The sequence below is a fragment of the Atractosteus spatula genome, chromosome 11, assembly GCF_055471065.1.
Source record: "Atractosteus spatula isolate fAtrSpa1 chromosome 11, fAtrSpa1.hap1, whole genome shotgun sequence".
In the NCBI taxonomy this organism is placed as follows: domain Eukaryota; kingdom Metazoa; phylum Chordata; class Actinopteri; order Semionotiformes; family Lepisosteidae; genus Atractosteus; species Atractosteus spatula.
In genome coordinates, this window is record NC_142716.1 from 40,277,267 (window position 1) to 40,296,757 (window position 19,491).

The 19,491-nt window shown below is 35.1% G+C and overlaps 1 protein-coding gene across 4 annotated transcripts in view; it reads right to left on the reverse strand.

Annotated features, from left to right (window-relative positions):
- Positions 1-388: 388 nt before the first annotated feature.
- Positions 389-19,491, reverse strand: part of myocd (myocardin) — a 159,845-nt gene continuing 140,742 nt past the window's right edge. For 3 of the 4 annotated variants that reach the window (XM_088926582.1, XM_088926584.1, XM_088926583.1), the window contains 12 exons: positions 18,847-18,902; positions 17,366-17,441; positions 16,583-16,747; positions 13,830-14,005; positions 9,449-9,574; positions 8,502-8,767; positions 7,554-7,707; positions 6,324-7,274; positions 6,057-6,206; positions 5,375-5,503; positions 4,782-4,839; positions 389-3,794 (listed from right to left, as the gene is read on the reverse strand). In XM_088926582.1, coding sequence (XP_088782708.1) covers positions 3,235-3,794; positions 4,782-4,839; positions 5,375-5,503; positions 6,057-6,206; positions 6,324-7,274; positions 7,554-7,707; positions 8,502-8,767; positions 9,449-9,574; positions 13,830-14,005; positions 16,583-16,747; positions 17,366-17,441; positions 18,847-18,902 — 2,867 coding nt within the window. In that variant the 3' untranslated portion in view covers positions 389-3,234. The remainder of the gene's footprint in view (positions 3,795-4,781; positions 4,840-5,374; positions 5,504-6,056; positions 6,207-6,323; positions 7,275-7,553; positions 7,708-8,501; positions 8,768-9,448; positions 9,575-13,829; positions 14,006-16,582; positions 16,748-17,365; positions 17,442-18,846; positions 18,903-19,491) is intronic. The other variant, XM_088926585.1, reaches the window with a different exon arrangement.

Genomic DNA, 19,491 nt, shown 5'->3' on the forward strand with positions numbered 1-19,491 from the left:
CTGCAAAGCAACACTGATGTTTGAAAACTGCAGCTAGTGAAAAGATATATTTTTTCTCCCTGGTATCGGTATAGTAAAATAAAAAAACATTGTTAACACAAGCTATTTCACTTAAAAAGGGAGATGTGCTACAGTAGCCATGCATTTTGCACAAAATGCTCACAGAGTAGTTGAGAACTTCTATATAAATGCATTACATTACAAATAACTTTGCAAAAGTTTAGAATTATATCTAACTATTACAATATACTTGCACATTATGTAAGGCTTCTTGTTGTTTTAGCTTTTGCATTATATTCTCTTTCTGTTGAGCAGGTCTGACATACGATAGTATCCACTGGCTCATGCTACATTTTATAGACAACAAATTCAGGTTCTTGCATTGATATTTCTTCAAAATGTTTTATTGTATTTTTGAAAGAATATTCCTTTTAAATATTTGCAATTTTCTCTACATCAGTCACCTGAAAGTTATCTATCACCTTTTCCTAACATCTTCAGCTCTACAAAATTCAGTGTTATTCATTGGCTTTTCACAATGTACTTTCTTCATACAAAAGATAGTTTCCTGGAAAACGTGTTGTGAAACACAAAATATAAAACCTTTTTATTTTAATTACAAATATTTAAACAACTTCACAAAGCATACATTCCCTTCACTTTTGCTTTGTTTCATTTTTAAAGCAGAATACCATTTCATTTTGATAGTAGGGTTAATTACTAATGCACTTGTGTCACAGAACTTAAAACTATTAAGTTTGTGCCACAGTACCTAAAACATTCAATGTAGATTACTGAAGGCATGCACTGTATAAAATCACACATCTCTAGTAATTTCTATATGGTGAAGGCAACATTGGATTTTCCATTGCTTTTATAGAACGTAGAATATGATTACTAGAAATAAAGTTTTGTCTACTTATAACGGTCTGATCTGTATTAATTGTTGAATGATGTGCTGGGAAAGATGTGCTGTAATAGCATAGAATAAAACAACCAAATAAATCTAACAAGCAGATAGGTTTTGAAAATGTTATTTGATATTTTTCATGGCTGTTTTTTGCACCCATTAAATTAAATACCAATGTGTGGATTGAAATAAGCAAAGTTTATCTGATTTTGAATGGTAATCTAAATGTCCATGTACCATATATCTTTCATATCTGTCATGGCTGTTCTTCTGAGAGACAATGGGTGTTTAGCTCCAGTTTTCATGATAAATATTAATTTTGATTGAGAATAACAATGTAGTTGGAAGCTGCAAGGCTATCGTCACTGAGGTTTGTAGCACAATATGTACCCTTCAAAAACAACACATAGTAGTATAGCCCTGCTTTTAGGAAGACCAGATATATAATTTGAAGATAAAATGTAATTTAACAAACTGATATAATCGGTAGATATTACAATGAAGTGCTGATTTGGTTGGACCTTTTCACCTTTATAGAAAATTATTCAATACTTTCAACATTTCAGAATAAAAAACATTTTAGAAAAAGATATAAATAATTCAGAAGGTTCTTTTGTTTAAATTACAAAACGTTTTTAGGTGAGTTTTTTTTAAATAAACTGTGTGTGGTTAGACCTACATCTACATAATACTTGACGTACATAAGAAAATCCAAATTATATAATATTGGAATGTTTTATGCAAAATATGAAGTTGAAAGTAATAAATCTGAGAAATTCAGCACTTCTAGGATATTTTGCTAAAGGAAAATGGTGCAGTACTCTGTATAATGTTTTTTTTTAACAAAAGTGAAATAAAGTTGATCCCAGAGTAGTAAGACTAGGGCTACAATCTAGTGGTGGAGGTTAAGATAAATCAAGGCACACTCCTGGCTTTTGTGTCCAATACTAAAAAAATCCTAAACTGTTTGGGATGATGTTGTAATGTAGAAGGGGTGGCACAAAATCACCCCTTAATAGAAATATCACTTAGGTTAAAAATAAAATATTAGTGGCACCATTAAAAGGTGCATATACAAATCAGGAGTCAGCAGGATACTTTAGCTGGATGAAAAATGCTTAAATAATGTATGTATGTCATCTGTTTCAGGAAAATACAGATTCCATTGTCACTTATTTTTTTATGTGCTGTCTATCTGACAGCTAAAAAACTAACTTAAGCTTTTTAGTACTTTCAGTTTGAAAATGTTTTGTGGAGAGTATAATAATGACAACATTTTAAATATGAAAAATGATATGACTTTGAGAAAGGTGGAATATCTATGAGTATAGTTACTACTTGTTTGCCCAATTTGTTTCCATGGAAAATCATGCATGTTTTTTGTTGTGTAAGGAAATGTTCTATATTCATAAAAATAAATGTTTTATATACTACTTTTCCACTTAATGTGGTGCAGCTCATAAATATGTAAAGCAAATGTGATTTCAAAATGCTATAAAATATTTGCAGGGAATAGCTTCTAAATGCTTTCACTCCTGCAATTAAAACATCCAATAAAATGCAATTTGTGATAAATAGGTCTATACTAACTGTGCAATGTGAGCATTCATATATTTACAATAAAAACAGGGAGTATCTATCATTTTCTGTGCAGTAGCACTACAGTGTAGGTGGTATTGTGCTACATGCTGAAAAAGCTCTGATTTAATGGAGACATCTGCCTGTTTTTACACATTTTCTTTGTTTTTACAAATTACAAATAATATACTATTTACATATTATTTATGTTTAGCAAGTATTTTATATAATTGTAAATTTGTACCTTTAAGCCAATAGGTAAATCAAAATAAAACCCCTTTTCAGTTTTATTTTTTTTCCAGTAATACCAAAACGTTTTTTTTTCTTCTTCAAATATTTGGCATCATAATACTGAAGTACTGCCACAGACGTACCTGTAACAAATGGCTGTGACTACAGGACAGTGGTCCTGGCAAGCTCAAAGTCTTGATGGACCAGAACAAAATGGGAAGTTAATAATGCATACTAATCATAGCTGCATTCAACTGATTGCAGCTCTAGGTATTTAGCCAAGGTACAGTATTTAGCCAAGAGTACCCAAGACAACTTTTTTCTCTTTTCAAAACGTTCCTTTTCAGATCACCTCTACAAAACTAGATAGAAGCGAATGCCTTGTATATTTCTGAAAATGCATTTTAAACAATTTAAAACTTGTAATCCTTTTTAACATATGTATTCATTGTGTTGCTATCAAATCAAAGTGAATGCAACAAAGCTTTGAAATAATTCTTAGGGTACCTTAATGTTCACCATTGCTCTAAATGAAGGTCCATGGCAGAGTTCAAGTTAAGGTCTGTCACATCCAGGAATTCTGTGTTGAAAATACTGGGTCCAGATGACGGAACAGAGTTAAAGCCTGATGCTGAACTAGGTGGGGTAAGATCTAGCCATTCCATGGTTTCCCATGGTGCTTCTGTAAAATTCAAGTTTAGTCCTTGTCCTTCTGTTGAAGGCGATACCCTGGCATCCATTGGCGAGAGTGGAGTTTCCATCATTTCACGGCTGTTCAGCAGTTTATCCTGATGGGATCCAGAAAACCCCTCTGGTGCCTCTTCTAGCTGAGTGTCATCACTCCCAATTTTTAGAAGAATAATGTCATTTGCTCTGCTTATGGGACTGTTTAATAAAGCCTCCAGGTGATGGTCGCTGTTGGGAGCATGCTCCAGGGAAAGCTGGGAGGGGGACACGTGTTCAAAGTGCCTATGCATTTTTGGAACAGGCATGCTGGAGCTTCCAGAGGATACTGTAATGTGAGGCACAACTTTTGTGATGCAGGGCCTTTCTTCCCTGGCATTAGCAGGCATTTCTGGAAACACATAGAACCAGCACAGATTAATATAGTAATTTATTGTTACCTTACAGCTACTTTTTATTGGATTTTTTTCATTAAAGTATGATACATCTGACACGATCAAAGGTGTGCTGTGTAGGGTTTAGAACCTCATGATACATATTTAAACTCCAAAGAATCTCAACCATGCCCTTTCCTGTACTCTGGTGCGAAGAAATCTGGATATACTTAAGCAGTGAAAATATATGACATTAAACATATTGTAAGCAATTGGGAAAGCAGTCTTGTAAAGCTTGGAGCCCAAACTGTTTTCAGTTATGAAGCAATAACTCATACACCACAAAGTGACACCATAGAAGATTACTTAACCTTGAAAAAACGCTTTGGCGTATATTCACACCCAAGGAGGTAGTCTTATTTGTGATATTTTTGTCTCGATTAATAATTCACTGGCACTCCTGTTAAACAGTGCTGAACGATGGCTGGTAAAAAAGTGAGAACATTATTTACACTTTCTGTATAATGTTTGTGTAAATGGCAGTTTCACCACAGCAAAATGTGTTAGAAATCGTCTGAAAACCATCACAAAACCTTAAAAAGCTGTCAATTTGAACTCTTCATCTTTGTGGTGCTTATGTAATGTAAATGTAGATCTTTTATTGTTCGTGTTTTTATTAGAAATGAAATTGAAATTTTAAACTTGTAAAAAAAAGTTTGACACTGTCGTCTTTTAAATTTACCCGTTTAATAACCTAAAGCCTGAAATGAAAATTTAAACTAAAAAACAATTATGAATAAAATGGCATGTTTATCTGTAGTTTAGAAATATTTGTGAAAAGGTTCTGTATTTTAAAAATAGTATACTGTATGTAATTGGATATTATCATTCAAAATCTGAACATCGGTTAAACACACATTAATTTAATAAACAGACTTTATAACCAATAGAATCTGTTCTTTTAATGACTGTATTGTGTGTAGTGTGGGGTCCTCTCTGCTTACCTCCACTTTCAATGAGCACATCAAGGAGTTCGTCCATCTGCTGGCTTCTGGTCAGTTGCTGAAATTATATATGTCAGTTATTTCACCAGATATTATCAACACTACACATACTCTGCTTAGCTTTAATATAAAAGTTTAAACCATTGCTTAAGGAACAGGGTCTTTTACATTTTGAAATTGGAAATTTGCAATCCTGTTAACTATGATTATTTATTAAAGTTAGCCTTAACATAATCTATTAAAACAACACAATTTTCAACTCTTCAATACACTGTTGTAAATGGAGATATTCACTTTGCCGTTCAAGACTATCAAATATTCCCTAATATCTCATTTTTTTATATGCTGATATTTTGATTTATGCTGTACTTTAACAAAAATAGGGCTATCCATTAGCTTAGACAGAACTGTCTGAAGGGAGTAGAAATACAACTAGACAAGAATAGGAGTGTGATGCAAGTGAAAGCCAGGGAAAAGCAAGCAGGGCCTTTGATGGAAGTGAGAAGGAGCAAGAATGAGTCATTACATGTTTGCATTAGAAGCACAATTGAGTGTCTTGTTTCTGGCTTGAATTTGCATTAAATTTGGTTTACCTGCTTTACTGCATCCTCATAGGAGGGGGGCTGTTTTATCTTTGATGCAGTAGAGTCTGAGCTACAGAAGGCAGCAGAAGAGATTGGATACTTTTGAGCCACGTGTCTTGGAGAGTGTAATATAGCCATCTACATGAAAAAAGTAAAAGTTAAGGTTATATGTCTGGTCCAAAAATAGTTTCTAGCCTAGTTATGAACACTCTCTGAAGTGATCAAATTTGTGGATGTGGTTACATCCTTTCATAAATGTCAGTTCTAAGGGCATCCCTTTTTTACAACTATTTAAACTGTCCTGATATAATACAGTCTTGTTTGCTGTTAACAGGAAACAGCAGTAATAAACAGGAAGAATATGTGAGGGTGGGGGTATTCAACACTGTGCATCTGGAGATTTAGCAGGGAGGGTCCAGAGGATGAAACTGTTATGGGAAGAACTTCTGATCAGTTGCTTAGTTTGCAGTTGTATTTTTGTAAACCTTTTGCATTATTACTCAGAACAACTACTAGCTATGCTTAAGAAAAAAGAGACGGATTAAAGAAAAGCAGAAAACAGTTAGGTGATGTGATGGCAGTTATTTAGCCTTTCTTAGCCCTTTTATTTTTGCACAGGTTAAGATTAGAGGAGGTAATTGTTAAATGTTTTACATTAGAATTGACAGGCACCAAATGGACCTCTTTTTACCTTGTGTTGTACATTTGGACTCCTTGGTGTAGAGAGATCCCTTTGGTTGAAGGTATTGTCAGTAGCACTAGTGAATACAGGTTGCATGTTTCTTTGGTCAGTAGAGTATGGGCATGATTTCACAGGTTGGCCACTGCTATTCTGCTGAACCTACAAAAACAGAAACATCTTTGGTAGTGACTTTAGAAAAGGCCAGAACCAATGTGTGTCAGACTGAAGAACGATGCATTTATTTGTGTATTTACTGTAGATTTTATTCCTGTATACCTGTATTGTCCGTTGTCTGTTGCCATTTTGCTGTGGTGAGCGGCTGCGACAATCTCCAGTCTGTGCAGTGGGTGAGATGGAGAGCAAGTATGGGGTGTTAGGGGATGGAGGCAGGCTGCTGTGCTGTGGACTGCTTGCTGACTTGGTGAGCGGGGAGTGCTGTGGTGAGCACTGGGGACTCAGGAAGGCAGACAGAATTGGACTTCCACTGGCTGAATCCAGGCAGCGGGGGCTCGTCAAGCTGGACATGGAGTTCAGGTTTTCCATACAGCTGCTGGGAGGACTTTTCATTTGCTTGGAGGAGAGTGGACAGCTGGACACTACATGCTCTTGCTTAATGGAAACACCAAAGAAGTGTTGCTGCTGATGAGGGGAGACTTGGGTGTCCTGTTGGTTGTGGTTGCGTTTCCTGTTGTGGAGCTGCATCTTGAGTTCCTCTACTTGCCGTTGCTCCTGGTGGAGTTTCCAGGTCAACTCGTCAATCACCTTCTGCTTCTCCACCAGCATTTTGTCTTTTTCTGCATCCAGGCCTTCACCTTCAGTCTGCAAGCAACCTCCATTCATGCTGCCGGCCAGCCCTTCGTCAGCACTCATGTGAGCAGGGGAGGGCTGCAGGGCAAACTGTGGAGAGGACATGGTAACATCGCTGAAGGTGTCTGGCAAAGAGCCGCTGACAGAGTGGTCGGAAGAGGCTGGTGAAATTGGAGGAGTAGAGCTGGTGCTGCTGAACTGGTAGAATCCATTGGACATTGTGCTTGATGAACTTTGAGAATGGTATGATGACATTGAGCTGCTGGGGGTTACTGGGAACGTGACGGTGGTAATGTCACTGGAGCTGGACACTGGGCTGACACTGGGATCCTGGAAAGGCCTGAGCCGCTCCATGAGCGCAGTTTTGGTTCCAGATACGGGCAGGCCCCGGATTCTCAGCTGCTGTCTCAGCTCAGACACCTTTGAAAAATATTGAAAAATTAAGAGTGTGTCCCATTACAAAAGTGTTAGCTTACAGAAGAGAAAGGAGTCTTACATTGCACAATGTTACACATTTCAAATAATTCCAAATAAAGTTACTGAACCATTTACTTATATTTTTTTCCAATTCAAAAAACCTGTGTTCCTGACAGGTTTTTTCCTTACAATAATTGGCACCATTCAATATAAAGATACTTTTGAATTACAAATGTATTTTTGATAATAGATTCATGTGGTTATTACAAGAAACATACTTACTTTTAGGTCATCAAGATTGGTCGGTAAAGGCCCTGGCTTTATTGGTGAAACGGGTGTTTGTCCAGAATATGTGCTTTTCACTGGTGACAAAGTGTTGGTTGTCATAGTACTGGTTGGAGCAGTTGTATTCCTTGGAAGGGATTCATTGGATTGCCTAAATACAACAATATGTGGAGGCCTGTGAAGATTTTAAAACAACTTTCCACTCGCTTTTATTTGAAATTAACTTTTTAAAACTTATTATAAACTCTCTATGATCCAAAGTAAATAAAAGTCTCCAAAGCCAAAATATCCTATATGGGTGCCTTGTGTGATATTCCTGCAAGTAGCCTGCAAATCCCTTGCCGTATGCAGCAAAGTTGTGACAAGAATTTGACTGTTCCTTTTGATCAGTAAATAGCTTGGAATCAAAATTTGATTGATGTATTTACCTGTCTTATCATAGTACCTGAAACTGTTTTTAAAGTTCACAATATAAATCACCAGAGAAAGGCTAATCAAATTTTGATTGATACTGTTATACAAGCATGTTGTACAGAGATAGTTCCAACCATGAACACGTAACATAGGATTCTAGTGAGTTCTGTATTTCCTGGTAAATTATATATTGACTGAAAGTACAATATAAATAGTTATTATTGTAAACATTAAATGGTAAATTAATATGTACTCTATAAAATTAATTAATTTCATTAATCGTCACTGTTTATTTTGGATAAGATTAACAGGTAATATCCAAGATTACCTGCTTACAACTGAAGAAAAGGTGACATTTTTTCTCCGAAACTTTTTATGACATTGTTAGGTTCGAAATTACACAAAACATGCTTATTTTGACTTACAATTTATTAAATACATAATCACAACATGCTTTAACCTGGTTATAATGAATTGTCTAAGAGTTGTTTAAACATGACATTTTGGCTAGAACTGCAGTCAAGTACTCACTTGAGCTGGGATTGGTGCAGGGTCTGGTAGTTGAAGTGTTGCTGGCGCTGCTGTGGGTGTTGGTGATGTTTCTGTTGGCTTAGAATTTGGAGCTGCAGGAAGAGTTGCTGCTGCTGGAGAAGCCTGGCATAGGCAGAGTCCATAGGTGGAGGAGATTTCTCTGCCTTCTGGTCAGGTGGAATGTACTGATGGTATTTCAGTTTCTTCACTTTGGGTTTAGTGTCTTTGGGTTTCTTGTGTCGATTCTTATCTGATGTTTTTGACTGCTTGACAGATGAATGATAAAAATAAAGGATTTTAAGTTCATAGTGTATTAAATGGCCAAGAACATTAATAGCAAAATGTCTTTTGCTATCTAAGAAAAAGCAACAGTACTAAAACACATTGTGTCTAGTCCCTGTAATCTTTATGTTAGAACTTATTTTTTTAAAGTTTAATCTAACATTTATTTTATACTTAACTAACAGTTTAGCCATATGATGATAGAGTGCAGAGCAATATTTATTGCTTTAAAAGGGCCTTTTGAAAAAAATATGCTTTTGTTTATAATAGCTAATTATTTTTTTATACATTCTATATTTACATAGCCAGTTGTATCATTTTTCACATTTCAATTTGCAACTATGAACCGTGGAGGCACACATAGTGGAGAAGGGGGAAGTGAAAGCAGAGACCTCTGACCTGCTCATCTAAGAGACGTTTGTATTTTTATTGGGTAATACAGCCCCAACACCCTGACCAACAGCACCACATGCCTGTTCCAAGAGCCATGGCTAAATAATCCCATCCTAAACTCAGCAGAACTGAGCAGAATCCTGGTCAGTCAGTTAGTGACATGGCCACAGAGTTCAGCTGGTGCTCAGACGAGGGTCTTTATCATGTGAGTCACCCAGGAGGCCACTTAAAATATTTTTTATAACCAAAATAAGAACATAGATATCATTTACCTTTGCAATAGCAGGAACAGGTATAGGTGGGGTTAACTGATTGCTGATGATGGATGGACTTTCTTCTTGAGCTGTCTGGTTGTTGGGTGAAGCAGTTTGTCCATTAATGTCTCGGTTTTGGGATCCCTAAAGAAAACAAACTTATTTGTGAACTGGGAAGACTGGTGCAGGCAACTTTTTAGGGATAGAATAGTAGGAAAGAAAAATCACATTAACTTGTGAAAAAGTGCTAAATGTAAATGCTATAGAAAACTGTCTAAAATAATGCTTTAATATAGGCAAAATAATGCTTTAACTTATGAAAAATCAAATACAGTAGATGCCTAATGTTAACTTACAATAGGTTTGATTTGTTTTCAGTTGTTGTGTAACATGTCAATTAAGAGCTTTCCATTCACTGTCCAAAGTTTGTTTTACAGCACCTTTAAAAAGTTTCTGCTGGAAAGTTGATATTTTTACTTGGTGTATGACACACAAATTAGTCTTTCTAGGTCAAATGATTTTGGTGTAAAACATTGACCATAAAAAATCATGATAAAGTATGCTGACCCTATACTGAAGCATTAACTGAAATTGAAGTCAAACGATAGAAAGTTATTTCAGTTTGAAAGAGAAAATGCCCTTTGCGATGCATGAGGTACTGTACATAATGGTTTGAATGATATTGCCCAAGTGGTCAACAGTGAAAAAAAAACTGGGGACATGTGGAAGCACATGCTTTTAATCCTAAGCACGTGACTCCAATAATAGTTTAATAGCCTCAATGCCACTCCACTCACTGAGCAGACAATAGTTTGGCATGCTGACAGCTGTGCTGGAAAATCAAAGAATCCCATGCCAAGTACACTCTGTAACAAAGACACTGGTATGCAGGAATCAGGAATGAGCCAAGGATCTGTCACATTCGGGTTAACAGTCATTCAGGAGCTTCTGCAGGACACCATAGTTCCCTGCAGCCACTAGGGGCAGATATCATCCACCTAACTCTTGTGTTCAATTTCCTCATCTTTAGGCTTAAAATATCTAACACAGATGTGCTTATGTGCTGGTTAATAACCTAGATTTTTTGCTTGACATTCTATTATATGTTTTATGAAGAACAATACCATATTGTTTACAAAATGCTGTCCTGTTGCATAGAGTAATGAAGAAATTCTCAGTCTTTTGTTTGATGTATTACGCCACTTACTGTTTTAGTTGATCTGGATAACCAGATGCCAAAAAGTGTTTGTGAAACATTCTGTATATATTCATTACAAACACCTAACTCCTGTTTATTTTTGGTAATGAACTGTTTTAAGATTTGTAAATTAAAATTGTGAATATTAAGTAATCAAGTAAGATTATTTTTAGGTTGACCCTTTGCTTAAAATAGTCCCATTCCTGATTTGATGTTATATAAAACTTATTGGAAAGTAGAAAACAGGCTTATTTGGTAACTAAATGATACTAGGATTTTATCATTTAAAAACAGTTATCGAAATGAAGCCAAGACATCATCTGGGTAGCCTCTTCCTTACTCTCACAATGCTTTGGATACAAATGTGCATCTTGTTCTTATTTTGAAATGCATTTCATTATATTTTTCACTTGTGTCCTATGGTTTCATTACAATGAATAGTGTCTCACTGTGTTTTAAATACTTGTGTAGATCTTCTCTGTTCAAGACTACAAAGGTTCATTTCCTTCAGTCAGTCAGTGTCAGACATTCCCTTAAGCTCTGGAATGCATCTGTTTGCAATTTTCTGTACTGGTTCCAGAGCAGTAATATCTTTTCTATAACATGGTGACCGAAAGTGTACACAAAATTCTATAGTAAAAGAGGCATTACCAGTATTTTATACAGTTTAAAACACAGCATCCCTTGATTGAAATTTTATACTTACAGTAATATATCCCTTTTTAAACATATTTTTCATTAATACCATCTTCTATCTCATGGTTTCCCATTTTGTATTTATAGTTTGTTTTTGCTAACTGCTTATAAACCCTGCAATCGTATAACTTAATGTTTATTTGCCCAATGTTTCCTAGTCTTGAATTTTAAATACAGTCATACTTTTTTAAGTTTATTTGCTGATTCTACTATATTTGCTAATCCTTCTAATTTGGTATCATCTGCAAATATAAATAGTTTACTAATGATGCCAGAGTCTAGATCATTGATATGAATCAAAATAATCAGTGGTCCTAGTACAGATGCCTGTGGTACTCCACTAATTATGTCACCCTGATTTAAATAAGTATCAGTAATCTGTACTCCATTTTCTGTTTATTAATCAACTCAGAATCCAAATACTCGTTTCCCTCAATGTGTATTAAATTTTTCTGTTATTAGGACATTTTTCAGAATATTTCTGAGATTTTTAATTACATGATATCGTATATCGTTTGTACATCTTTTACTGTTGTTTATTCAAACAACTCTAACATGTTAGTTAGGCAAGGTTTTGACTATTCCCTAGGAATTTTCAGTTCCACTTTCTCACGCTTATAATGGATGGGGACTATATTAGCAATTCTCCAGTCCCTGGGTAATACCAGTGTCAGGAGTGACTGTTGGAAGGGTTGTGTCAATGGCTTCTGAATAACTTGTTTTGTTTTTCCTTTAGTAGATCTGGCAAGATACTGTCAAGATCTGGAGATTTATTTATTTTGAATGCTTCTAGTAGTCAAAATACTAATGCCCATGTTTAATACAGAAATGTATTCCTTAATGAACACACGAGTGAAACACTTGTTTAGTAAATCAGCCACTTCCCTTGCATTGTTCAGACATTTCCCATTATTGTTCTGGATATATTTTACTTTATCTTTAATTATTCTTTTGCTGTTGTTGTACTGAAGTAACTTTTTTAGACTCCATCATTCAGTTTCTCTCTTGGCTTTTCTCATAAATACATATTTTACCTGGGTATGCAGTTAAAACCAGTCTTAAGGTAACTTAGTGTGTTTAGCAAACAGAGTTTTGATTAGTGTGCATCACAGCTCAGTAGAGAGATACAGTATACAGTATACAGTAAGGTGGTTTTACTGCAGTGCCAAGGACAAAGAAAATTTGTTTGTAGCATGGACAGCAGAGATTCCATGAGGGGAAACTATAATTTATCACGTCTTTTGAACATTGGAAATAAAGTTCACTTCTAGCTGCACTACTTGCAATTTTTTTGTTCTTTTGTAGAAACACAAAGGGAATAGATTCGTACTAATCTGAGACCTTTTTTCATTTAATATTTGGCAAATCTCAGAAAGATTCCAGTGGATTTAGGCAACATACTTTGGGGGGAAGGTGAAGATTTCATTAGATGTTAAGCCTGAACTTCACTAATAGCCACAGCAAGTAATTTATATTATAAAAATAGTCTAGGTTTCTTTGTAAGATGGCCAACTATTGATAGCCTGCAATACATTTAAAGAAAGATTTTATGTAGTGGTTACATTTTATTGCCAATATGTTGATTAGTCAAGGATTGTTTCAAACATTTGGATTAAAACTGAAATGTAGTTCCAGGTATAAATACCTTGATTTCACAAAATTTGATTTTCGTCTGTAAGGAACAGTGCTATAAACACATTTTGTTAAAAAAAATAAAGATTAGCATTAATTAAATGTTTGTGTAAAGTCAAACCGAAACTTTTTTTAATCTTAAAAATAACCAGCCATTGCTGTTAATTATAAAAGTATTATTTAAAGTAAAAAGTTCTGTTAAAAGCCTTAACATTTAAAGGTTTAAATAAATTTCTAGAAGTATACATGCTGTATCTATTGTGGCAAGTTGGTTATGATATAGTGCAAACCTATTTTCTTAGTAGATAACTTTGTCACATCACTTTCAATAATTGCTTATCCAGTTCAGGGTCACAGTGGACCAGAGACTATCCCAGGAATTGCATTGGGTGCAAGGCAGGATACAACCTGGATGGCTGGATGGGAATGCCTGTCAATTGCAGGGCACACACAGACACAAATAAACACGTGTTCATCCCAGGGACACTTTTTACAGAAGCCAGTTAACCTACCAGCATGTCTTTGGACTGCAGGGGGAACCTGGAACACCTGGAGAAAACCCACATGCATAGAGGGAGAACATTCAAACTTCATGCAGAGAGCACTCCAGAAACTGAACCCAGGGTCCAAGCGTTGCATGGCAGCAATGCTAAGCACTGCACCCCCTTTGTGTAAATTTAAACTTAATTACCTCCACAAACATCAGGGTCTATTTGCCAATTTTCATGTGGCTAAGCAATTGCTGTCTCAATTCCACAATACAGATTATCACGTTAAGGGGATAATTTACATTCTTTGATGGATTGTATTTATACATTTGTGCTTTAATGCACTAGTCTGCAGTGCTGAATTGGGAATATGGCTGTTTCTCACCTGTATAGCAGCTGTTGTGGCAGGAGAGGATGCATCACTGCTCTTGGGCTCTGATGGGGAACACACTGAAGCTTGAGACTCATTGCTTCTGGGTTGCTCTGGCGACAGGCTGTCACTACTGCTGTCCTCCTCAAATGCATATGAGTCCTCTTTCTTTGGGAATTTTGCATGATTTGCTGCGTAAACACAAGAGCATATATTGCTTTAGCACTATGAAATGTGTGAATTAATCCAACTGACACAAAACTCAGGGAAATCAATTACTAAAAATATTTCCAATATTAAATCATTTTTAACACAATTGGGATATTAATAAAACTTGTTAGTGAGACAAGATTTAAGTAAATCGAAACACAGAAAAAAGTTAAAGATTTTGGGATATGCTGTATCTTGTCCCTGTATGAGTAAATATGTGTACATACAATGCTATGTATATTGCACCAAATGTATTATATCCGTAATGTGGAGGTTGGTGTTAAGAAGCAGCTTCTTTGTCACTTGCACCTAGTTGGACACTTAGCAAGGAAGTGCTCTGGCATTGCAGAGGAAAACTGACAAGAGCACTTGACTAGAGTGGCCCCTTGATAAGCAGAATACTGAGAAGAAGTGCTATCTTAAATAATCAACTTGAGGGCTAATAGCAAGACATTAGGCAGAGGGATTAATTGTGTATGTGAGCATGTGACCTGCCAAATACAGATCCTGGTTTTAATCATGACAGTCACACTTTCAGTCACGGTGTTGGCAAATGCAGAGTCCTTTCTCTATGCCCAGAGTAGAATAGGGGACTGGTGCTATTTCCTCCACCTGTTGATTCTGGATTCATTCACACACTATATGGAGACCCTAGGGACACCTGACTACAAGCTGTCTGCTTCTGTCATCTTAGGTCATTTAGAGGACTTGTTACTGCAGATAAATAGTACAAAGGGGAAAAAAGTCCCAGGCAATCTCACCAACAGTAGAAAGCTTTACAAATAAAAAATGTACACACTGGTATGATGTTTGGGAAAGGGTACAGGGTACAGCACAATACCTTCTACTTATTAAAACATTCCAGTAAAACATAAATACTAATGATAGTAAATCCACTAGTGATTTAATGTAAATCTGAAGAAGCATGATTTTAAATAGAAAGCAGCATGTTCAGTAATTCAGTTTTGTTTTCCAGAAAATGTTAATTGTCATCCATGTAGCCTAAATAGCCAGCAGGTGTGGGGGTGAATCTGTCACTATGGAAAGGCAGTGGCAAAGTGTCTGAGGGCCACCAGCTAAGATGTACTAAGCCTTTTGCCTACCACATTCACCTTTGAACTTCTTGCACATAAGAAGGCTTCCTCAGCTGGCAAGAAAAATGGACAGCTGCACAACTGCAAAGGACTGTCAGACGCACCTTTGTAGGTGGTTTAGTATATCTACATAAATCATTGCTAGTCATAACAATGAGAAATAGAGGGGAAACTTCAATTGATCTAGAAAGGACTGTATCTAAATACAGCTGCTGTTTATATCTATAAAACGTTGTGTACTGACTTTGTGTAAAGCAATATCTTTAACCTGAAATATCAACCATTTTTGATATTTGGAAAATTCTCCCCAAGTTAAAGGTAAAAACATAGTTTTTTAACAAATGTAGAGCCATTAAATGAATCAAAGACAGTTAATTTTTACCACTGCAAAAAAAACCTATTGAAAGCATATTGTGTTACACAATGTTAAAAGAACAAGAAATGTCAAACACTACATACATTTGCATTTCTGAAAACAAAACTATGTTGTATCTAGATGCTTTCTGTTTTTTGGTTTGCTTTTAATAACAATTCATTTATAGAACGTGGGACTGACAAATGCCATACATACTTCCTATCTACAGTTGCTCCCAAAGCCCATCTGCTTGTTTTCAGGACCCTATGTCTCTGTGCTAATCTTGAAAGTAATGGAGTTCAGTCCCTGCTAATTTCTTTCCTCTGAGCTTTGTCCCTACAAACCTATTGCTTGAGGTGATGACAGGACTGTAGTATAAACAGCTGCTGATATCAGGTTTCAGCTATGCACTATGTGGCAAGGGACATTTTCTCAATCACTGGCCAATGGGCTTTAATCAAAGTGAAAGCCTGTTTGATTTGGTATGTTTAAGAACACTCACCGTGTGTTAAATAGTCTTTATAGATTGTCTTCCAAAGGATGCAAAGTATGTGAAAAATATTATAACATTTAGTAAAAAATGTTAATCTCATAAACAACAAAATAACTAAATAAATGGCTAAAAAGCTATTCTGAAAATGTTAGCTTTACAGTTTACAGTTACCAGAAAGTGAATTGTATTTCAGTCTATATCATTATATTTAAACAACAAATTTGACAGTTTAGTTCAAGGTCTGTTTTGTAAAGTATTTCTAGTTTTTTTAATGAAAAATTAGATAAGGAGATTGCAGTAGAAGCTTGCAACACTAAACCACTGCAGTTTGGCAAGCACAGCCTTTCTAATGATGAAACTGCATGTACATTATGTAGCAAAGCTATAAAATTAGTCTTGTTCCTTACAGAGAGTGCTAGAATTGAAACAGATGTTTGGATGTTTGGATGTTGTTAGTTCAGGCCTTAGTGAACCATAGATTTTACTTTAAGATGAACAATGTATGTTATATTCAGTGAAGGACAGTGTGACCAAGTAAAGCAGGCTATTCTAGGTGCCGTAGGTGGTAAGGATAAGTGGTAAACTATAAAGAGCATTTCCTATTTTATTCAGTTACCTTTCATTGCAGCTTCTTTGACTGCTGAATCAACAGGAATGATATTCTTTTCTACCAGCTCCAATGGGCCTGGTCTTAGTGCAATTTTCTCGTTAAGATCATCAGCTAGCCTGGCTCGCTTCAGTTTCATCTGAGTGGCCTGTATGGAGCCTTCAGTGGCTGAGTCTACACAGTAAACACAATGATAAGCACTGTTAATTCATACCAACAAGTTCTGACACTGCTACATACGTGATGCTGAAGCCTATGATTTGTAGCATAAACATTTTGTGTATACTTCTTAATGGAAGTGGTCCTCTTTCAGTGCTAAACTGTGCAGCATATTATACTCTCTATAAACAGCAAGAGAGTCATCACTTCCCAGAACCATAGAGCATCTATGTATGGTATAGCTTATTTGTGCTCAGGACAGTACCCTATCTTAGGCTTGCATTGACATTTTTGCTAAGAAAATCTTTCACCACAAATTTAATATTGTACTGTAATATGTACTCCACCATACTGGATTCAATGGGAATTAATAAAATGTACTCTTAACTGTATTATACATGTTACTGTAAATAATCTCTTAACTCTTAATATGAGGAAATAATAAATTATAGTACTTAAAAATATTACCCAAAATATTCCAACTGTTAAATCCAGTTGTATTTGTACTGTACATGTATGCATTATCTAAGAAAGCTTTTACATGTACTACAGGATTAGGAACAGCATTGCATTTCGTAATATACTCTCTATATAAAGTATACCTAAATCAACAATCAAGTAAAAAACTCTTACCTTGTAAAATGCGCATATTGACCAAATCTGACTTATCAGGTCTGCTTCTGATTTTGTGCTTTAAATAATCTTCTGTCTGTATGACAAAAATGCAATACATATATTCAGGTATTAAATTAATATTTTTAACAATAGTTATATACTGTAGATGATTTTTGATTTAATTGATTCTCCTCAAAACACTTCTGTTTGAACTACTAGATTTGTAATTTGTAACCTTGTAATTTGTTATGGTAATATTGTTGTACTATACAAATGCATTCAATGCAGACAATATGTAACTGGTACAGCTAATATTTTATATTTTAAGTAATCACTGATAAAGATATCAGCTAATTTCAAATTACACTATTATTGCTATTTTGATGTGTAGAGGAACAAAGGGGAGGCTGAAGAAACTTCAAAAGTTGTGACAGATAGCTGGCTTAGGTAAGATGCTTGATTTTTTTGCAGATCCCTTCACAGTGAAGGGTTAGTGATGACAAGTTATATCCCCAGACAGTCATCAATGTACTGAGGAATCTGAACCTTTCGTGCTAAATCAGATGTCAGAGTTGGTTGTGTACCGATGGGGTGACTTAATTAGTAGTGAGTTGTGAATCTAGCAGGAAGTAAAATGGGCCCCATTCATTGACAAATTAACAACATTTACTGTGTTGAAGGGTTAGCTGCTATATATATAACAAAAAAGCAGCAATTTCAGTTGCTGGCATAATCCAGTCACACATGAAAACTTAAATGGATCCGATGCACTTTATTAATGGTATTAATGGTTAATGGTATTAACTCCTCTTTTTGTGTTGTAAATTCCTGGAGTATAATAAATTTAAAGGATAGTTTCTGCTTTTGAACTGAGAATTTCGTTTTAATTTAAACTCACGTACATAATTACATGTTAAATATGTAATTTGAAAAATATGGAATTTTTTACTTGTGTACATAAAATGTGCAAGAGAGTTTTTTAAAATGATAGACTGTACAATTTTACATGGAGCGCTTCTATGATTCTACATGTTAAATAATATAATATTTGGTTTAATATTTAATAAGAAACATTGTTTTGTATTATATCATGCACATACAGTATCTTACAGTAGATCAACCATTTAGGACTGATTTTATTTTACAGCAACATTTTTGTTTCCATATAACATATATATAATTTTAATATAAAAACTGTGTTCCTAGCAAATAACATACAGCATGGTATAAATTTCTGTAAACAATAATCAATATTGGTTTTGCTATACATGTTAGCCATTAAATCATTACAGGAAATTGCATCACCTGGAATCTTTTCTAACTATAAATTTAGAGTTGGCCTTTTATTCCCTGGTATTCATTTCACTGCTTTCCAGGACGCATAAGACAAATGACTCCATATGAACTTGGGAGGCTGTTCACACCCATTGTGGAGACATTTTGAGCACCTGTAACTGTTCTGATTTATAATGACAATTAGTGGCATTTGCCTTTCTTACCTTGGATCGTTCAAGACTTTTCCTCTGCTCATGGAATGCAGCTGGACTCTTCAATGCTGGAAAAATAAACAGTAAAATCTGGCTAATTACAACCGATAACACAATTCACTGCACACACTTCCTTAATTACACATAAATAAATGCACATTTACAATATTCTTATTAGCCCTCCAGTTATGACATTCTTGGGTCTTCAGTTACAGCATTTGAAACTGAAACTCAGGCTGGTAGATTTCTCAATCTACCACAATCTACATTTGGAAAGCATATGATTGAACAGGACTTGTTTAGTAAAACAGTAAATATTAAACACTTCATCATTAACCTGGAAGCATCATGCAGAAGATCTACATTCTTTGTGTGCCGTTATATTTTGAAATTCTACATTGTAATTTATAAAATTGCACTAATAACTGATAATAATGATTTGTCTTTTATGAAAGTAAATTGAACGGATATAGATTTTCAATTGATATATGCATTTGATTTTATGTCTCTTCTCATTTTTCATTTTATTCATGATTTTTGGAACAGCTACTAGGCTTAGATTCAGATCTGCAAGGCATTGTGAAAACATGTCCCATTTTATTTTTTATAACTGTAAACATAACCTATGGTCTTAGTCTGAATAAAATTAAACATTAT